The sequence below is a fragment of the Buteo buteo genome, chromosome 7 (assembly GCF_964188355.1).
Source record: "Buteo buteo chromosome 7, bButBut1.hap1.1, whole genome shotgun sequence".
NCBI classification, from domain to species: Eukaryota; Metazoa; Chordata; class Aves; order Accipitriformes; family Accipitridae; genus Buteo; species Buteo buteo.
The window spans coordinates 19,229,997-19,251,341 of record NC_134177.1 but is presented as its reverse complement, the minus strand read 5'-3'; the positions used below and the strand labels follow the sequence as shown (position 1 = coordinate 19,251,341).

The 21,345-nt window shown below is 36.8% G+C and overlaps 1 protein-coding gene across 8 annotated transcripts in view; it reads left to right on the top strand.

Annotated features, from left to right (window-relative positions):
- The window catches only part of AGFG1 (ArfGAP with FG repeats 1), a 37,191-nt gene extending 18,316 nt beyond the window's left edge, over window positions 1–18,875 (top strand). The window contains exons 3-15 of one of the 8 annotated variants that reach the window (XM_075031809.1): window positions 1,804–1,919; window positions 2,456–2,618; window positions 3,648–3,804; window positions 9,719–9,838; window positions 10,472–10,543; window positions 11,502–11,711; window positions 12,566–12,749; window positions 13,449–13,528; window positions 13,815–13,907; window positions 15,432–15,479; window positions 16,897–17,052; window positions 17,667–17,758; window positions 18,140–18,875. In XM_075031809.1, coding sequence (XP_074887910.1) covers window positions 1,804–1,919; window positions 2,456–2,618; window positions 3,648–3,804; window positions 9,719–9,838; window positions 10,472–10,543; window positions 11,502–11,711; window positions 12,566–12,749; window positions 13,449–13,528; window positions 13,815–13,907; window positions 15,432–15,479; window positions 16,897–17,052; window positions 17,667–17,758; window positions 18,140–18,199 — 1,551 coding nt within the window. In that variant the 3' untranslated portion in view covers window positions 18,200–18,875. Of the gene's footprint in view, window positions 1–1,803; window positions 1,920–2,455; window positions 2,619–3,647; window positions 3,805–9,718; window positions 9,839–10,471; window positions 10,544–11,501; window positions 11,712–12,565; window positions 12,750–13,448; window positions 13,529–13,814; window positions 13,908–15,431; window positions 15,480–16,893; window positions 17,053–17,666; window positions 17,759–18,139 lie in introns of all 8 variants that reach the window. The other 7 variants (XM_075031808.1, XM_075031812.1, XM_075031811.1 and 4 more) reach the window with 7 other exon arrangements.
- Window positions 18,876–21,345: the final 2,470 nt, after the last annotated feature.

The window sequence follows — 21,345 nt, the reverse complement described above, 5'->3', positions numbered from 1 at the left end:
AAGACTACTGCTGGCCCACATCAGACTATCCACTGCAGATGTTTAAAGCTATACCCATAAATGTTCTGACTTTATAAATCTTGTCAGCAAAAAGTAGTGCTTGTGTGAAAGATTGCTACTAATAAAATAGTGCTTCAAGCTATTATTTTAGAAAAGACCTGTGACTTTTTTGACTAGGTTTATATCTTTTAACTTTGTATGAGGAAGTATTAAAGACATACCTTCAGTTTCATTTCACCTATTACCATACTGCAAATAATGGCCGTTTAAATTACGAACTCAAATCAGTGCATTAAACTTAACCCTTTGGTGGACTGAAGATACAATTGCTGAATGAATGCTAAGTGGCTGAGTTTATTTGAAGTAGGGACTACTGATCTTATTTTTAGATGAGCATTTAAATCACTAATTTGGAGTTATCCTTTGATCATTAGATGTTTCCTATTGTTGTTGTCTCTATCCTGTAGATGACAGTAAGGACTGTTGTGTGTTGGACATGCAAGCAGGCTATATAAAATTGAGACATCAAGTATGAAATACATACTTGCACTGTCTGTCTAATCTGTTTAATCCTGAGCAGTCTTTGAAATGACCTATAAGATTTACCACATTTGACAGCTAGTGCTCCCGAAGATGCTAAGTTGCTACAATTTTGGTGAAGTTAGCTGGCCAGGTAAAGAAGAAAACGTCTGGGGAAGATGGTGTAGTGGAAGTATCACAGCTTCTACCTTGATTTGCCAGCTTTCAGGGTAATCAGTTTATGCAGCTTTTGCCGGTTAGAGCATGTGCTTCCTCTGAAGGTCATGGGGACAATGCTGAAAACCTGACACTATTGCAGGAGTAGAGAGCAGCATTTGTAGGAGGCATATAAGAGGGATGATCAGGACTATTTCAGAAAGGTTGTGGGGAAAAAAGGTTATGCATCATAAAAATAAAGCTTTTTTGACTCTACTTCTCTGGAAAAAATCCTGTTCTACAATGGCAGCCTGTTTTTAAAAGGTAGCTAATGTTTGGTATATCATCTGGGTGCATATTCAGATTATTTGCAGAGTAGTCCTAAGTGCTTAAAGAAAACATTTTAAGTTTGACAAATCCTGTGTCTTGTTTAATTTTGAGAACAGTCACCTTTCTTCTTGTTTTGGTCAGGAATTGAAGCTGAACGTACTGAGAATTTTGCAATTGCTTCAACTTCAGCTCACTTCTAACTATAATTTGAGAATTAAAGCACTGCAAGAGTACTTTTCCCCCTTTTCTTATACCTTCACTCAAATTGAATGTGTATGATACTGTAGAAACTGCATAATGGTAAGAAAGGCTGTTTAAAAAAAAAAACTTCCTATACTCAAATAGTAATTATAAGTATAAATATTAAACCTTAGATCCTTTAAAAGCTACCATCTGGGGCTTATGGCATATGGAATCTGTTGAAACAGTTTAAAACCTGACGTACAGGTGAGGGAATGTGTAGAATTAGGTGAAGAAGAGTCTTAAAGATCACAAGTAGTAATCAGGTGCTTTGCCCCTTCATGAGTACATACTACAAATATTTTGTGGAAGTAGTATTTGATGGTGAAATTGGATGCTAGGATTTGCTTGCCCTGCTGTGACAGATGGTCTTTCAACTTTAAGTATTTAGACTAGTATATGGTGCACCAGTCAGTTGTTAAAGCAGCTCAGTCTGGAATAAAAAATGTGTAGCCACACACTTTTTAATGGTTTGATGTATTAACAGTTGTGAACTTAAATAGGTTTTGAATGAAGATATTTTCACTGATTAATCCATGGTGGTTTTTTTTTTTTAAGGTGTGCAAACAGATTTGGCTAGGCCTATTTGATGATAGATCATCAGCAATTCCAGATTTCAGGGATCCACAGAAAGTAAAGGAATTTCTACAGGAAAAATACGAAAAGAAAAGATGGTAAGATAGCTTTACAATTATGAAGATTGCCTCTATGACAAGTGGAGACAGACTGTTATCCTCACATTCTTAAGTGTACTTTCCTTCATGTGTGCTTTTTGGACTAGATCGCACAGCTCTAAAGCAAAATGATTTCTGGACTTTATTCAGAGCTCCTGCAGGAAGCAAAGACAAACTATTTAAAGAAGTTTCTCAATGTGTAGTTCATAGTGATGGAGCAGAAATGGCTTAAGGGATTGTCAACAACAGTGTAAAGTAAGGGTTTTGCAGGCTTTTATTAGGAGGTGAAAGACATGTGTGGTTTGTATTAAGTGCTGTACAGTATTGATGACTTGGAATTCTAGTCCATTTTTAAAAAAATATCTAGCATATGTAAATAATGGGTATTTTGCAAACTACTGATGTAATTTGTTGCAGGGTCAGTGGGTTAAAATAGCAAAGCTGAGATCTACCAGTTCTCACACTTGAGTCTTACAAATGTTGAGCAGAACTTTTCATGTTAAACTTGTAAAGACTATTGCTCTTTTTGAATGTAGGTATGTTCCTCCAGAGCAAGCAAAGGTGGTGGCATCAGTCCATGCATCCATATCGGGGTCTTCTGCTAGTAGTACAAGCAGCACACCTGAGGTGAAGCCACTCAAATCTCTCTTGGGAGAAGCTGCACCCACACTGCACTTAAACAAGGGCACACCTAGCCAAGTGAGTAATGACAGAGCTGAAGAGCACAGAACTGTTCAGCAGTACTTTTTCTCTTTTAGTGGCACAAGAATTCTTGCAATAGCAACTGTTACATAATATGACCACTAAGGACAACTTTTTAAATGTATTCTGTTGAAGTATATAGGTGTTTGCAGATCGTGTTCTAAATTAAACTTGTTTCTATTGACAAAATTGATTTTTTTAATGGGTATTTTCAGTAAGGAGAATTTTCCAGTTTAATTAATTTTCAAATTTAATTATGATTGTCTTTTGCTGAAGTATCTCTAAAGTTTGAACCTAATGTGATATATTTTCATGTTTGGTTTTGGATTTGAACACAATAAAATGGCTGATACTGTTAACCATGAGATTAGTAGTGAATATGTGGATGAAAAACATGCATGTTCATTATTACTTGCTATGCATTCTGTAACAGTCTTATCAAGTGGCTTTCAGAGAGTGTCTGTATGCTGTTATGTAAAGCCAAACAACACTATGTACTTAGATTTTAGATGGAAGACAGTTTTTTGAAAAACTGTTTTACCTTTAGGATGCAGGCAACCCTTGAATGGACCTCTTAAGACTCGAACAGTAGAAGTTTGCAGCTTGCAGCCTTGCTATGAAATTCTTCAGTTTTTCTCTCCCTATACTGAATTCTAAAGTTTTTTTCAGAATGGAGTGAATAACTATTTTCCAACTTAAAATTAAGTTTTATTGCTTGTGTTTTGTAAAGTATTTGCAGTTTTAAATACATAATTTTGAAGTTGCTTATTTGCTGCTACTTTATTCTTCTAGGCCCTATTATCCATGGAAATCTGCTGCAGAGTTCCTTTAAAAGCCACCATAGTAGCATAAATAGTCTTCCTCATACTATAGGAGGATGGTCTGTGCTGTATACAGCATCTTAAACTTCAGAAATAAATGGCTTGTTAAAGAAATATGCTTAGTCTATCCTTCTAGTATTTTGCAAAAGTCGATTTGGTAAAATATCGGCTTTTTTGTATTAGCTAATTGAAATGTTGTTTGTAGTCTCCTGTTGTAGTTCGATCTCAAGGGCAGCAGCAACAAGAAAAGAAACAATTTGACCTCCTCAGTGACCTTGGCTCAGATATCTTTGCTGCTGCTCCTCCTCAGTCAACTGCTACAGCAAATTTTGCTAATTTTGCACACTTCAACAGTCATACAGGTAAGTATTCTGAGCAGTGTATCCCTTTTAAACGTATAACATGTCATTTTAATTTTTGATGACTTTAGTCCAAACTTCATCATGAGGTATATGTAATTTCTGTGCCTTGAGAATGCTCAAGATTTCCTTTAGATCTTTATAAAGAATGGTTGAAGACATAAAGGCTGATAATCCTGCTTTTTGAAGTGGGAGTTGCTATAGCTATTTTCTATGATATGTATGATTGTTTCTGCCTACTACTAGAACTTTAAATTCTTTGGGGGAGAGAGTGAGAGGATGAGTAACAGAATGTAGAGAGAAGCTGATATTAGACCTTCAATTTTCTTTCTGAAAATTATTAGGAAGAGCATTCATGGAAAGAAAGCAGATATAGAGGCTTTAAGGGAGTTCAAATGCATTGACAATAACTGTCAATTTCTTAAAAGAAAAAAAAAGGCTTACTCAGTTTAAAGAATGACCTCCTCTTTTGTGTGTGTTTCTGTTTGAAAACTAGATACTACCCATGTGGGTAGTAGTCTGTAGCTTCAGGAAGAATAAACAAGCTTTGCACATATGTATTGACTAAGGATGGGGGTAGGCCTTGAATTCTTAAAGAATGAGTTCAGTAAAATAGATTGAGCCCTCGGGGTTTATTTTCAGCCAAAGATCTTGAGCCATAGAAGTCTATCCTAAAGTTGATTCTGTGGTCACTGAAGTATGTTGTTCCTAGCTTGCGTTGTAATTGTGGGAAAGTACCTTTGCCTGCCTTGCCTGAATGGGCTTTTCATCTAGTTTTTCTGAGATGCTGCTAAGCCAACAAGAATAAGATATACTTCTTGCAAATCAGCCCTGAAATTGTTAACAGCTGAGAGGAAGCATGATGGAGGAGACTTAAGGCACACCTGAGGAACTGAGCAAAGTATCAAGGCTTTCTCAAAGTTAACTTTAAAAAAAAAAGTGAAATAATTGGCTGAATTCAGTAATATGGAATAAGAATTGCCGTTGCAGTGTATTTTGTAAAATCCTTAACATAAGATTCCATGTTAATCATCTTTTTGGAGGTATATTTAACTGGGAGAACTTGTGTTGACTGAATGTTGTACAGTGTTACTGAAGAGGCTGCAGATATTTAATTCTTTCTAATAACTTACTCTTTCCAAACTTGTTGCTGAATGATTCTATATTTACGTACACTTAATTATTCTTCGTGGGTTTCAGGAGATGAAAATTCCGTTAAAGCAATATTTCAATACCATGTTCCAAATTTAGGTAAAATTCCACTGCATCTCTGCTGGGTAATTTTTCAAAGGATAAAAAGCAGTATGAACAGTCCAGAATAAATATAATCTTATGAAAGAGTCTGTTAATTTCTGGTTGAAGAAAGTGCTGGAAATCAAAATTGAGAGGAATACTCACCTGTGCTGACTAGTTTTCTGTTTCAATAATTAACCATTATGGTCATTCCCATGGCTCCTTCCCTTAAGTTTTAGAACCCAAAACAGTTTCAGGGATGGTAAATCAGTTTCTAAAAGATAAAAATCTAATTCTGAGCATGCGATAGCTGAATATGTATTGCAGACTGGTTTATCTGAAGGTGTTTTCTGACTTGCTAGGGTAAAACACTTGTAAAGCTTGTTCTGTGTGCAGTAACCACAGGGTAGTGTTAACTGAAACTAATGATGATATGTTACAGACTCTTCCCTTTGGAACACAAGGAGGATTGATCAGTCTGCCAGCTTTGGCAAAAATGAGTTTTAAATGCTCATTTAAGGAGGTGTATAAGCATGTAATTTTTGTTAGTAATCACACACTACACCAGAGGGTGAAAGAACTTGCACTTAGTCTACCATTACTTTCTTGAAGTTTATGGTCCATTGTTCTTGTTTTAGGGCTTGGTTTTAGTTATGCCTACAGGGGATGGACTTTTTTCATTCCCTTCATGTAAACTATGGTTAACTAAAGAAATCGCTGAAAAGCATGAGCAAATTTAAGGTCTTCCAGTATAAGTTACTGTTTCTGCAATTAAGGCACAACTGAGTGCAGCAGCTGATAGGAAAATATTAACAAACTTGTGCTGTGATCTGTAAAGTGTAGATTTAATGCTTGAAAATTACGCAGGAAGTGCAACTTTTGATATGTTCCTTTTTTTCTGAGTTTTCTAATGTATTAAGCTGGCTCAGGACATTGTGGCATGTTGAAGGGGAAACATGCTGACTTTACATTTACTGTCTGTATTTAATTTACAAAGTTCCATAACTTATGCAAAATGATGAGATTTTGAAGGTGATGGTAGATAACTGCTCTCTGTCTGACTGGTAATAGCAACAAAAAAGTTAAAAATTTTTGGCATGTAGACTTTCTATAAACTAATGGAACAGAAGACCTACACAAAAGATTTTAAAAAGGCATAGTGACACACCACAACTCTATTGGAACAAGGGAGAAGAGACTTCACCCAGAAGAAATAAAATAGTATGACATAGTTATTGTATTCTAGAGAATTATTTTCAATTTTGTAATTGAATATACATAGACTTTATTTTAGCGGGGGGGGTTTTGTTTGTTTTGCAGTGTTTCATGCCTTTATTCCACACTAGGTAGGGGCAGCTTGCATTGCTGTGACTGGTGTGCTGTCATCCTTGAGCTAGCTTTAGCCAGCTAGCTTTTCTACTGCCTCATTGATCTGCAGTCACAACAGCAGTTAAATGTATGCCCGTCTGCAATTCACTACAGTTCTTCAGCTTACTTAAGGTTGTTCTTGGGTTTCTGTGTGGAGAACTGAATTTTGGAATTGCCAGTCCATCCTTAAAAACATGATCTACATATTGTTCAGGCACAGGAGAGTACAAGTCTTACTTGGTCTTTACCTTCGTGCCACTTTTACATAGATTTAAACTTTACCACATAAAATAAAGGAAGATTAACATCTGAATACTCTGCAGAAGAGTCTTTATAGCTCTACTGTTTTAACATGGGCCCACTTGCAAATCATACTTGCTGTGTCAGCTGATGCAATAACACTGTTAAAACTGGCCTGTAATATAATATGTTCCAGTTTTTAATCTAGACTCAGAAGATATTTCATTTAAGATTCTTGACATAGTACTCTGTGTGAGTGGTTAAAATGAAAAAATGTCACAGTTGTAGGAGTGACATTTATGTACTTAATCCTATTCGGTCAGCTAAACATCAGTCTCTGAGTAGCCCCTATCCAATTGATGCATCAGGATGAAAGCATCACTTTCATTTTAAAGCAAGGTGCAATTGAATTCTTAATCTATTCCTCTTTAAAAGCTACCGATTTAAAGACAAAACCGACCAACCTGTGGAATTCGGAGTTGAAGTCTGTAGAATGCTGTTTGAACCAATACCGATGGTATAATAATTGAAACTATTTTTCCTCTGTGTCAACTTTTTCTCTTTGCATGCTTTAAAGGTGAAAATTTTAGGACAGAACTTTCCCAAGACCTTGCTTTCTCATTGATTTCTGCCCCGCCCTTGCTTGTTGACCCTCATGCTGTGGTGGATTGACCTTGGCTGGCTACCAGGTGCCCACCAAGCTGCTCTCTTGCTGCCCTTCCTCAGCAGGGTGGGGGGAGAAAATATGATTAAAAAGCTTGTGAGTCAAGAAAAGGACAGGGAGATCACTCACCCATTGCTGTCATGGGCAAAACAGATTCAGGGAAGGTTAACTTAATTTATTGTCAATTAATAATAGAATAGGATAGTGAGAAATAAAAACAAAACTAAACCCACCTTCACCCCTTCTTTCCAGGCTCAGTTTTGCTCCTGACTCTTCTCCCTCCTCGCCCTGAGCAGTGCAGGGGGATGGGGAATGGGGCTTGCAGTCAGTTCATAACACTTCATCTCTGCCATTCCTTCCTCCTCATGCTGTTCCCCTACTCTGTTGTGGGGTCCCTCCCCCTCAATGGGATACAGTCCTTCACAGAATTCTGCAATGTGGGCCCTTCCCGTAGGCTACAGTTCTTTAAGAACTGCTCCAGCACGGGCCCTTTCCATGGGGTGCAGTCCTTCAGGCACAGACTGTTCCAATGTGGGTCCCCTGTGGGGTCACAGCTCCTCCCAGAAAAACTGCTCCTGTGTGGGCTCCTCTCCATTAGCCACAGGTCCTGCCAGGAGCCTTCTCCAGTATGGGCTTTCCACAGGCTCCAGCTTCCTTCAGGACATCTCTGCCTGCTCCGGCGTGGGGTCCTCCCCAGGCTGCAGGTGGATATCTGCTCCACCGTGGACCTCCCTGGGCTGCAGGGGGACAGCCTGCCTCACCAGGGTCTTCCCCACAGGCTGCAGTGGAATCTCTGCTCCGGTGCCTGGAGCATCTCCTCCCCCTCCTTCTTCACTGACCTGGGGGTCTGCAGGGCTGTTTCTCTCACATGTTCTCACTCTTCTCTCTCACAGCTGCTGCACAGTGTCTTTTTACCCTTTCTTAAATATGCTTCCACAGAGGTGCCACTATCATTGCTGCTGGGCTCAGCTTTGGGCAGCAGCAGGTCTTTTTTTGGAGCCAGCTGAAACTGGCTGTCAGAAATGAAGGCAGCTTCTGATCTTTTCTCACAGGGGCCACCCCTGCAGCCCCCCGCTACCGAAACCATGCCATGTAAACCCAATGTGCATGCTCACTTGTAATAAAAAGTAGTATCAAGTAGAGTCAAACCTCACCCTCTTTCACAGTATCCCCTGTGAAGGGAAGTACTTGCACTTTCATTTATATTAGTAGCATTGAGGAATATAGTAGTGAGTATAAAAATGTCCTTTTAGTTTATAAATCTGTAGTACGGATGCTTTGTAAATAGAATTTAAGTGAAATAATGCAACTTTTTATTAGCATTATCTGGCTATTAAGTAACAGTACTTAAACAACCAGCATAATTTATTGGTTTTGTATGTACTTAATCTGCAAAATCCCCCCAGAATAAACAAATCCTGACCCAAAAATATAGTGTATTGCATCTGTTATTCTAGAAGGTGTTTTGTGGGCTTTCTTCAGATAGTAACTCAAGTTACCTATATATATGGGTTTGTTTTGCATTTGATTTAAAACACTTTTTCCCTTACTCCTTGCTTATAACAGTGTTTAAGACTTTCTGTGGACCTTATCAGTTAGACACACAATTCCTCTTGAATCTGTAGATGCTTGAATGTCCAGCTGTTTGAAATTAGAAGAGTGTTAACTTTTATTTTCTCCTATAGTATGGCACAAAAGGAAGGCAAAACCTGAAATTCTGTTTGAAATTTCCTTGGATTTTATTTTGTGGATACACTCTATGAATGCTATCTTCTTGACATTGGTATTGATTTTCCATATTTCTGTACTCTGATTTAGTTTTTTAAAAACTAAATTTTCCAGTGAAATTAATTTATAAACCTAGCCAAAACTATTCAACTGATGCCAAACTAAATTCACCCAAGGAAGAAGCACTTTGTATATGAGGAATTCAAATTTTCAGTATGTTGCAAGGATACTTTCTAACTTTTATTCCCAAAGAAATGTTCAGTTAGTCCACAAATTCTAGTTTTGGAAGCTGGCACTTAAAATGATACCTGGTTTGGGTTCTACAGGTATACATCTAGTATTCTGTACTTTTTGGCTGTTTTTCACTGACCAGCCACCACTGCAAACACTCTAGGGTTAAGCCGAACTTGACTTCATCAGGTCATGCAGTTGTGAATAGCAGCATGTGTGAGGAGGAGAGAAGTAGCATTAACTGGTACAGCTCTGTGAAGGTGATTTGTGAAAGCTTGTTCAAAGACAACTTTGAGTTGTAGAATATCATGTATAATTTTTTCATGTACAAAGAAATTACAAGGCAGGGCATAACCCTTGGAGGCTGTCATGACCATGAATTCAGTTAATACATCTGTTTTTGTGTTTATTTCCCATATCCATTAACATGTTTTGTTCCTTTGCAATTTACAGCGCAGAACTCTGCAAATGCAGGTTTTGCAAACTTTGATGCATTTGGACAGTCTAGTGGCTCGAGTAATTTTGGAGGTTTCCCCACAGCAAGTCAGTCTTCTTTTCAGCCCCAAAATACAGGTAGAACTCCTAGCACTTTTGATTAATACTTAATTGAAATAATCCTTACCTTTATGTTGGAAGGTACTTAAGTTGAGTTTATTTCTTGCATCTGCCTGCTTTAATGCAATCAAGCCACCTGAAGCTCTGGGGAAACTCAAAATGAATTCCTTCTGTTTGGTGTTGATTTTATTTTTTTTCCTAATGCTACTCAGAAGTCTGATTTATGGCACTCTGTGTTTGTTAGCTCTACACCTGAAATAACTATGAAAAGAGTAAACCATGCTGCTTTTGATAAATAATGAATTGACTCTTTATCTTGTAAGAGAAGTGTTTCAGTAGACCCAAAAGCACATCACAGTACCAAAAAAAAGTGTGTCTGTGCGGATGTATAACATATGCACGCACTTCAGTATGTTTGACTTCATGTGTAGAGCCTATTGCTAAGATTTATTTTGCTTTCCTTTAAGTTGATCATGCTTTAGAACTTCTGCTTGAGCTTACACTTGCTGTTTGTCTAGATCTTTGGCTGACTGACTTTCTTTTCCTTTTTTTTTTTTCTTTTGAGTGTGGTGTCGTTTTAAACTTTTTTTCAAATTTTCTTTCTCCCTTCTTATGTTAACTTTAACCCACACACAATTTCTGGCTGTGCAGCGTTCAGAACGCTTTCATCTAGCTGCAGTTTTGGTGAATTTACTTCAGCTTTTCCTCTCCAGGCTGTACACAGTAAGTTCCACGCAGTGGAAAACTCAGCTTGCTTCATTTTATGCCATTGTAGTATAGCATTTTCATTCCTACTGTTGCATATGTTTTAACTTATTGATTATGCTATTAGAAAGTTGTGCGTTCTGTAGCAGGAGTGGAATCCTCAACCAACTGTTACAAAATGTGATACACTTAATGAAACAACTCATTTAAATTTAAGTATGTGACCTGCTTAGATTAAATTTTCTGGACACTGAAGAGATGGAAGCTCGTGGTTTCATATTTGAACTGAAGTTCAGTTGTGTGGCCCAAGTCAGATTTTTAAAATTGATTTATGTATCTCTGACATCAGTGGAAGCTTGGTATAAAAAGAGCTGTGTTGTGTCTTCCCTCTCACCTCTTTCCTGATTGGATGTAGTCTAAAAATCCAAGAATAGAGAACCAAACTATCTCACTAAACCTTGGCATGAAATCATACTACTTTTGGACTTCTAGGCACTGTTTTTTGCTTAGAACGATGACTGAAATCTGAAATGGTTAAACACTGTACCATTAAGTAAATGCAAATAGTAGCTATTCATTAGACAGACATGACAAGAAAATGAAGCTTCTGTATTTTGAATATTAAAGATTCAGAAAAATACTTATTTTTCTACCAAATATTACTGTTGAAATTACTTTAACAGCTAATAAATAGCATATAGTTTTTTCAAGATCAAATTATGATTGTGATTTAAGCTGTTGAAGTTTGGGGGTTTTTCATCCCTGATCTGCAGACTGAAAAACATAAAGTATTTTTTCTGATGACCCAATGTAACTTTGAAGGAAATGGGAACGGGTCTTAAATGTGTGGGATGGGTCGGGGAACATGTTGCTTCATGTAACTACAAAGAGGTGGGATTATTTTGTCATCAGTTACAGTTGGAAAAACTTCCTCTACCTTCAGAGTGTTGATTATGTTTCACTTCATTTGTTACAGGTGGAAGTGCTGGATCAGTGAATGCTAACTTTGCTCACTTTGATAACTTCCCCAAATCCTCCAGTGCTGATTTTGGAGCCTTCAATGCTTCTCAGAGCAGCACAACAGCAGCTGCAGCCAGTAAAGCTGCAGTGAATAAACCGAATCTCCAGTCAGCTGACAAATACGCAGCTCTTGCTAATTTAGATAATATCTTCAGTGCAGGGCAAGGTATTAAACTTTATTCTTTGATGTGCTTATTCCACGTGTGTATGCTTACCACAAGGATGGCTGTGCTTGTCAAAATAGTAACTGTATTTCAAAATGTCCTATCTTTAAGGTACCAGTAGCATTTCACATTAGTGTACCTTAATGTGCAAGATGCAAGTTCTAAGACTAACATCACTCCAAAAGGATGTCATCAGAAGGACTGCTTTTTGGGAATATTCTTCCTATCAAGATGAATAACTCTAAGTGGAAATATCTAAATAATTATTACTGCAATGATGAAAATATATATTTTATATTTGTGCTAAAGCCTATAGCAAAGGCTCTTGAATGGAGAGCTATAGTTGTTACAGAGAACTGCCAGAGTAGCTTTCCTGCCTCTCTGCCACAAAAATATTTGGCTTTAGTTTTTTATAAACTAGTAGCAGTGATACTTGGATTTAGTTGATTTTAAGTTAAGGAGAAAAAACTAGTTATTCTGTAACTTTATTTCTTCTCAAATGGTATATAAAAACTTGTGTTGGTTTGTAATATAGAGCTGTGTTCTGAAATGGATTATTTGAGGGTATGTGTTTTGTTAAATTTTCTAGTTGAAGGTGATGGTAGTATTGAGTTGTCATTTTCCAGGGAAACCAGAGGCTCTTTGGAGCTGCAGGATACCTACAGAAGAAGCATGACACTTTGCTGATGGCTAATCGCTTGTTAAACTTTTTCTTTTTTCCTGTATGCCCTAATGGATATTTAATTTTTAAGTCTAAAACTTAAACTGTCCATTAACTTTCATTTAGTTCTCAGTGTTGGCAGGGCAGAAAGTGAAACCATTGTCATCATTTTTAATCTGTTTTTTTTCTTTCTAGGTGGCAGTGAGCAAGGAAGTGGCTTCAGTACAGTAGTGTCAGCATCAGCAGGTCCTGCGTTGTCAACCCCAAATCAGTCAAGTGTATCTTCAGACAAGTATGCGGCTCTAGCAGAATTAGACAGCGTGTTCAGCTCCACAGCAACCTCTAGTAATGCGTATACTTCAACCAGTAACGTTAGCAGGTACTTTGTTAGAATTAGCTGGCTTTCTATATTGACTTCAGCAATATGCAGAGAAGTAGCTCACAGTTGTATCTCAAATCTGGTTTTATTTCTTTTCTAAATGGGGAAATGTTGAATGAGTTTAGTGGTACTACTGAAACTGCATCCTTTGTTTTAAATAATAGTGCAACTGTCTGATAGTATATGATAAGATAAAATTAAGAATACTTTCTGTCAGCAGAATGTTCCCTGCACCTTTCTAGTCATTACATGCTAAACCTCTTAGATGGTAACACTTCCCTACACAGAATATTTGCATGTGTACTGAAAATCACAGCATCATCCCTGGCAAAAAAATTACGCAGATATTTGTTATGTAAATGATGCCAACCACTTCTTTTTAGATTATTGAAGTAATAAATACCAAACACCTGTTATAGCTGTGCTTGGTATTGCAAGTGCCCCTAAAGCTTCTGCTTTGCAACATTTATGCTGATGGCCTCTGTTCAATATTCTTTCTCCTGCTGTTGGTGGAGATGATTTTTCATTGCTCAGCACTAATTATAGTCCCTGACCCTGGCATCAGTGAGTTATATTGCAGTTTGCAAACTGCACATAAGCATTCCTTTTCTATTCTTTTACATGCTAATAATAATTGTAAGATGTATTTAATTGTTAAACGAGCAATTTGACTTCACTGAACGTATGAATTATTTTCAGCAATGCTTTTGGAACAGTACCTGTGGCTGCTACTGCACAGACACAGCCTGCATCTTCGAGTGTGCCTGCTCCATTTGGAGGTATGTAAGTGTTACTAACACCTTTTGTGGACTGTAAGCAAACATTTTACTAATTTTTAGTTGATAGTGCTATACTTCGGCACTAGTGATATTGAAGTTACTAAAGGATGCCAAAAAAGTACAGTTGTTGCGATGCATTTCAAATTAAGCATTTTATTATCAACTCCTAATTTTTCATGTAACTTTTGATATTTATGTATCTCTGTATAAAAGCTGTATAAACTTAAAAGTGAGTCAGATTGGCTATTTTTAAAAGACTATTTAATAAATGTTTTTAATCTTTCAGCAACACCTTCCACAAATCCATTTGTAGCTGCCCCTGTTGCCCCAGTGGCACCTTCAACAAATCCATTCCAGACCAATAGCCGAGGAGCAACAGGTTAGGAAAAAACCACCAAGTGTTTGAGAAACTTTCTTTCAAGACTTGCATTGATTCTTTTTTTCATAGCTGTGTAATTTGTCCCTTAAAGATTTTCTGTATTATCTGTCTCTAGTCTATTTGACATGTTGTGTGTTTGTTCAATGTAGAGAACAATATTTATGAATAGGCTGCAGGAATCAACTTTCTCCTTTTTTTTTTTTTTGAGATAAGTAATGTTTTTTATTGGGCTGAGGACATTAATTTCCTGTTTCTCGCCCAATCCTAGGATTTCAAATGGTGGCCATGAAAAATGTCAAAATGATCCGTTTACAATCTTCTAATACTACCTAAGCTATTTGTAGTCTGTGTATTACCAGTTGGGTACCTTCCAAGACTATAACGTTGGCTTTGAAGCACACTTCACAGGAGGTTGCTCTGAAAACGGGGATCTTGAAAGCCCTGCTGCTAAGCTAGTGCACTTGCTTTTTTAATTTCTTTATTTCAAAGTCATGAAAGCCCTCAAAACCAAAGAGCTGGAGCTAGAACCAGGGAAGACAAGGCTGTTAGCTCCTTACCAGTCCACTTATTGTGTACATTGGTGGTGTCCTGTATTTTTCCTCTTTTGTAACAGTAAAGCATATGTTTAAATATAATCTTTACATTCATGAATTACATTAATTTTCTGGGGGATGATTCTGTAGAATCCTAATTCCATAGACAAAAACTTAATCACTTTTTAAAAAAGCAAACTTGTACTTTTCTTCAAAACACTGAACTTGGATTTAGATGACTGCTAGATTATGCTAATTTTGCTTTCCAGACTCTGCTAAATTTTGGCACTTTTAACTGGACTTCCACAGATTTAAATCTGCTGATGTATGCATTTTAACATTGAGTCGTGCTTTGCCTCTGGTTTTAAGTAGGTTGAATCAAACTGATCAGGCTGAGTTAAAACTGAATTGATCAAATTCATGTCATCTGCGAAAATGAATTCTGTTTTCAGTCCCTTTTGAGATATTACGCAGTTAAGCTTGTTCAGCTATTTAATGCCCAAAATATCTTTTTCCTTATTTCAATCTCATTCTTAACTGTGCTGTTTTGCATCATTAAGAACTTGTAGCCTCTTTAGATAAATTTGAATATGGCAACTCTATCCTTCCACCTTCTAAACTGCTATCCTTGGCTTGCAGACATTCCAATCGTTTGGCAGCTATACTGATGTTACATACTAGGTGACAGAGATAATGACTATAAGTAAAGATAATATTCTACCACTTTCAGTGCAAGGTGAAAACTTGTAGCTTGTCTGTTTATGCTAAGCTTTCTTTCTGCATGAACTTTGCTGTTTATTATATGGGAGATCTGTTTTGTAGCGTTTATTTCAAATGGTTTTCTTAGCTTAATCTATTGCTGGTCATGCTACGGATGAATTGTTTGGTAAATATGTGTGTATATTTCTGTAGATATATATAACTAAGAAATGACTGTTCAAGAGTGTATAAATGATTTGACATTGTCTGGTCTCTTTGTGGCTTCCATAAGGCCTCTCGGGAGCAATGCACTCTCACATATTTCCTCAGGCTCATTTTGGTAGGTGGCCACATTTGGTATCAAGTTTCTTGTGGCTAATTGTTCTTGCTTGTAAAAGCTTATTGATAGCTATCTGGTTCTCTGCATATAGAATTTCGGAAGACTTTCTGTTTTTTAAAATGGAGTGGTTGTGGGTGTGGGTATTTGGCAACTGGGCAAAGGGAGAGAAGAGTATACATAGACAACCTATTAAGCAACTAAAACAAAACCATTATTGATATCCTCCATGGTCACAACATAATGGTAACAAGTTGAGTGACTCTTGAAGCTTCCACCAACAGTAGCTTGATGCCTTTTGGGATATCCCAAGTCACTGCTCATTTTGTTGTGCTTTTGTTTGCTGTTTTAGCAAGTTTTCCTGTTGAATAGCTTCTCTGCTAACTGTAACTTGAGAACCGTGTTAGTACATTAGTTTTGTGTGTACTTTGTCAACAATTCATGTGTGTATGTCTTGCCCTTGAATACTTTTGGGGTAAATTTTTCAACTGATAATTAAGCTATATTCATTAAATATATATAATTTTTTAAACAGTTGAGCTTGCATAAAATCTAACTTAAAACATTTCAAAAGAAAAGTTGTGTCTAATGTTTAGCAGGAGTAAAATGCCTGGTGTCTGCATTTGTACCAAAAAAACTTCTATACGCTTCTCCTTTCAAGAATAACTCCCAAAAGACTGAATAATGGTTTTGTTACTACATTTTTGAACTTGATGTGCTCCCATTTATTTGCTGAAGGCACGTGGAATTACACGAGCTGTGTGTTCTGTTCTTGAAATGTTCAGCAGAGAATCAGATGAAAAGTTTTGGGGTTTTTGTTTGTTTGTTTTAAGTCTTACCTGAACAGTAAGAGCATTTGCAATAGGAACTTTGTGTGCAAACAATGTGCATGGTGAGAATTTCCTTTAAAGTGATATTAAGGATGGGATGAAGAGAGAGGGGATGCATGTATCCCTTATGATGATTTTTTTTTTTAATTGTAATTTCCTGTAATGCAGCTTGGAGTAGGAAGATCCTTTCATGCTTTTCTCAGAAGGAGAAAAACAGAGGGGCTTATGCTGCCTGAAAGTGCTTGCTTCTGATGTGTACAGACTTTGACCAGAAAAACTCTGGGGAAAGTATATGATAATGTAGAGAACATTAAAAAAAAAATTATTTCCTTTTCAGAAATTATATCTGAATTTGCTGGTTCTAGTAAATTTTAAATTATTCCATTCATTTTTAAAGTGCAAAAGTAAATTATGCACCCAGTTGGTGGTGATCCAAGCTAGTAAATCAGTGGCTGTAGAAGTTGAACCTAGCTTTCGTATGGTCACTGAGGCATTAGGAGACTTTTCTTAACATGGCATTATAATGATTTCTCTCATGAAAAAAGTGATTTCTTACAAGTAATTTAATGTTATTTTTTGCCTACCAGCAGCAACATTTGGTACTGCATCTATGAGCATGCCTGCAGGATTTGGAACTCCTGCTTCCTACAGTCTTCCTACTAGTTTTAGTGGCAACTTCCAGCAGCCCACGTTCCCAACCCAGGCAGCTTTCCCTCAACAGACTGCTTTTGCTCAGCAGCCAAATGGTAGGTCTCTACGTTTTAGATAATCTTGTTTAAATTGGAAACATGGAGAAAATGATCTGTGTGTATGTTAGCAATAATGGGTGCATGTTTATTTCTATATGAACTTAATAATATTGATGAGGGGTTCCCACACTGTTTTGGCTCTGTAGTTGAGCTTTGTGACTTGGCTGTGTGCAGTGACATAACTGAAATTTTACCATAACCTGATACTAAAATTATAAGTGTTCCCACGCTTAAAGGGTTTTTATGCAAGCAGGATTGTTTTGTCTTCATTTTTGTAGTGTCTGCAACTGATTTATAACACTTTCTCTAACTTCATAGAACACAAGCAAAAGAAAGTTGGAAAGTACTTTCTCCCGTAAATTTAAATGATAAAATTACATTGAAAAAAGTGCATGTGTAGAAATTGGAAATGGATTAGTTCCAAGCAGTTGAAAACAAACAAAAAGCTGAGCCGTATTTTTTTTATGCTTATGTTCCTGATAGTGTTTAAGTAGGATCAATCCTGCTGACTGTGCAGTCCAAGCTTCCACTTATTTTTGTGTGGGAGCTGCAGCAAAGAACCCTTTGGAGATTGGTTACTAGTATTAATATTTTTCACTTATCTTTCCAAGGAGCAGGTTTTGCTGCATTTGGACAGGCAAAGCCTGTAGTAACTCCTTTTGGACAAGTTGCAGCTGTTGGAGTATCTAGTAACCCTTTTATGGTAAGTGAGTTGTTGCATGATATTAACTTCTGTATGTCTGAAGAGGCATAATCTCTAACAATTTAGAGACACACAAAGTTTTTTTTTTTTTTTCTTCAAATAAGGGAAGGCAGCATCTGAATCTCCTAAATGCAATTCAGTATTACGGTGACATGGCATTTGTAAGGTTGTTCAAATCAAAACAGGGGTACTTGTATACCATGCTCTTATAGTGGTGTAATTTCAGAGAACCATAGGAAAAAAAAAAGACTGCAACATAAAGACAGAAATATTTCCTAATAGGTTGTTTTCTTTTTTTATATATCCTGCATTTATGATTTACAGTATGGGGAAAAAAAAAATCTTAAAAGATTTGTCTTATTTTTCTTTGTTTTCCCCCAGGCTGGTGCACCAACAGGACAATTTCCAACAGGAAGCTCATCAACCAATCCTTTCTTATAGCCTTATAGACACTTTACCCAAAAGAACTCTTATGTGGTCACATAACATCTCTGCGCCTCTTGCACTGTTGTCTTGTTTCACTGATATTAGCTTTAAACACAAAAAGAAGTAAAAATAAAAGCCTGCATTGTGTACCTTTTAAAAAATTTAAAAAAAATTAATACACAAAACCCAAGAAAATCAACCCCCCCACCAGATAATAACGTGCAAAACAGAGGGCTGTGGTAACATCCTTGAACCTGTGAACTGGCAGGTAAAAAGTAGCGGTATCATGTATATTAAAATTGGCTAATAAGTTATTGCAGATACCACATTCATTATGCTGCAGTACTGTACATATTTTTCTTAGAAAATAGCTATTTGTGCATATCAGTATTTGTAACTTTAACACATTGTTATGTGAAAAATGTTACTGGGAAATAGATCAGCCACTTTAAGGTGCTGTTGTATCTCTTGGAATGAATGAGCTACATCATTTTAACCATTGGTATTGGAAGTCATGAAGTTAAATTGAAGGTTTGTTCATTTCTCAAAATGTTTTCCTTTCCTAAGAGCTCTTCTATTTATACATGCCTAAATCTCTAATGGTAGAGGGATACCTGTCTGCATAATAAAGCTGATCATGTTTTGCTACAGTTTGCAGGTGAAAAAAATAAATATTAGAAAAGAAACCAATTGTGTAGCATTATTTCTGTGCAGTAACATTTTATTGGGTTAAAACGTACATATTGTGAGTCTCATACATAGATGAGTTATCAAAAGCAATATGCTTAAAGGTGAGTTAAGCTTAACATTTTCATGTGCCTCACTTGGATATGTTTCTTCATGTCCTTGTGATTAAGCTTGCTGTTCTAGCTCAAGTGAAGTGATCTATTGAACAAGAAAATGTTAAGTGAGCTTGGATTATTTTGGCAGAGTAGCTGTGTAATGAAGCACACTGGAAGCATGGAGGAGGGTAGTTAGTTGAGAAATGGTTAGCTGCAAAAGACGTAATTATGGATAGCTAATGACTGTCTTAGAACAAGACTTAGTTGTGATCAGAACAGCATGTGTAATAGCAGGCCAAGGTACCACAGATGTAATAGCACTCTTTTTATTAAAAATTGATATATATTAGACCTCCTGTGGAATATTAAAGTAACTGATTATTTTTTTTAGTTACTGGAATGTTTCCTGCCATACTAGAATGGAATTTGTACAGGGGGAAAAACGTCTGGCTTGTCTAGTCTGTAATAGTAAGAAGGTTCAAGAAAAATGTAACTCTGAATCAGTAGTTGGTGATGGTGATTTAAACACAGAGATAACTTGGCTTAAGTTCAAGTGTAATACTGGAAATAAGCAGATAATGTAAATGTATCATGAATACATAAACTGCAACCTTAAAAAAATGTTTCTGACCAGCTGGAGAATAAAATTCTAAAAGCTTTCAAGATAACAGGAATAAATAATGTCAGATCGATTTTTGAGAAAAGGATGTGCAAGCCCATTTTGAGACAAATGTGAAAATTCTTGAATGTAAGATGTTTCACTTGTAACATTCAGGTAGTCAATTACATCTGCTTATTTCTAGGGGAGCTGAAAGACTTGACCACTGCTTGTAAAAACCCTCTTATGCCAGTGCTTTTGACTTCCATTGCCTGCCTATACGAGGGTAGTAATTTCTGTATCTTCTTTTTTTGGAGCTTTGGAGATCTCAAAGCAGGGGACGTGCAGCTTATACAAGCTGTTTATAGTGGCATTCCCTACTTAAATGTCTGGGTTTGTCCTGTTGGCATATTTAAAGTTAAAACAGACTTGAAGTCTGTCTTTTCTGATGAAGACTGCTGGATATACTATGGTGTATAGTTTAATTCCTAAGATTCTCTGGGAAGTCATTAAACAAATCCCCAGCAATTGAGGGTTTCCAAGATGTTAGTGATGCCCTTGTGCTCACCACTGTTTTCTAGCATAGTATAAATGGCTGGAGTTCTTCCCTGTTGTTGACCTCACCTGTTTTGGAATAGTAACACACAAATGCAGTAGGGAGTGGGGAACTGCAAGGGTTCAGAAGGAATTGTGGAACACTTAAATAGGCTTATTGCAGGGAACTGGACCAAATCAACCAGATGTCTCATCAAGGAGACAAACAGCCTTGTGGAAGGGGAACAATCCTGTGCTCTCCACCTAAATTGATGTAAATTAAGCTTTGGACAAGGGCTAATGAGATCAGAATCTATTGAAATTGTTCTGATCTAAGTGAAGCTGATTACTGCTAAGAGATGCTGAAATTCATTTAAGTATGCAAGGCATGCAGCTTTAGATTATGTTGCAGAAATAGTGGAATACCTTGTTTTTCATAACTAGTTTGAATGCAGATTAAAGATTGGCAACTTATACTGTACAAAACTGCATCTGTTTAGTGTATGTTCACTAATTTTAAGTTTGTCAAACTCCAGACAAGTAGCTGAAGATCTTGTATTGTTTTGAGTCTCCTTTACATTGAGCAGAAACTGACACCATAGCTGTCTTGTTGATTGGATTTTTAAAATAGCTATATTTACAAAATCAATTCTTCACCCATGATTGTAAACGTTTTTGTCTTAGAAATGTCTGCAGTTGTTCATGCAACTGCTCACACAACTAGCATAGTTGCCAAAAAAGCTATACTTCCACTAGCTTTTCAAAATCCTCTTCTGCTTTAGCATCAAAGCACTTCACTTGATGATAACTTTAGCTCTCTTATACCAAAAATTAATTTGGAGACCTTCTAGATTAATACTTTTAATCCTAATGTGTCAGCTCTTACATGTGTATGAAGATGCTGTAAGTAGTACATCCTGAGTTCTACAAGGCAGATGTGATGCCCAGGTACTGCAGCTCAAAGTTATTTAATGGCTGTCAAATCCCAAGCACTGTGTTGAAACAAATGCTGAGGCAAGAAATTAATTTGAAAAGGACCAAATTTAGTTGGAATTCCTGAAAGAGAACTATAAATGTGGTGTAAGTATTCTGCTCTCTTGAAGAGAAAACTTAACTGGGGCATAAAGGCAAGTTCAAGCAGCTTTTAAAGGTATGTTTTTAAAGGAATTAGTGATTTTTTTACTTTCTTGTGAGCTGAGTTGGGGAAAAAACATCAGTTACTTAGGACTCCTGGCAAATTTGTAAGT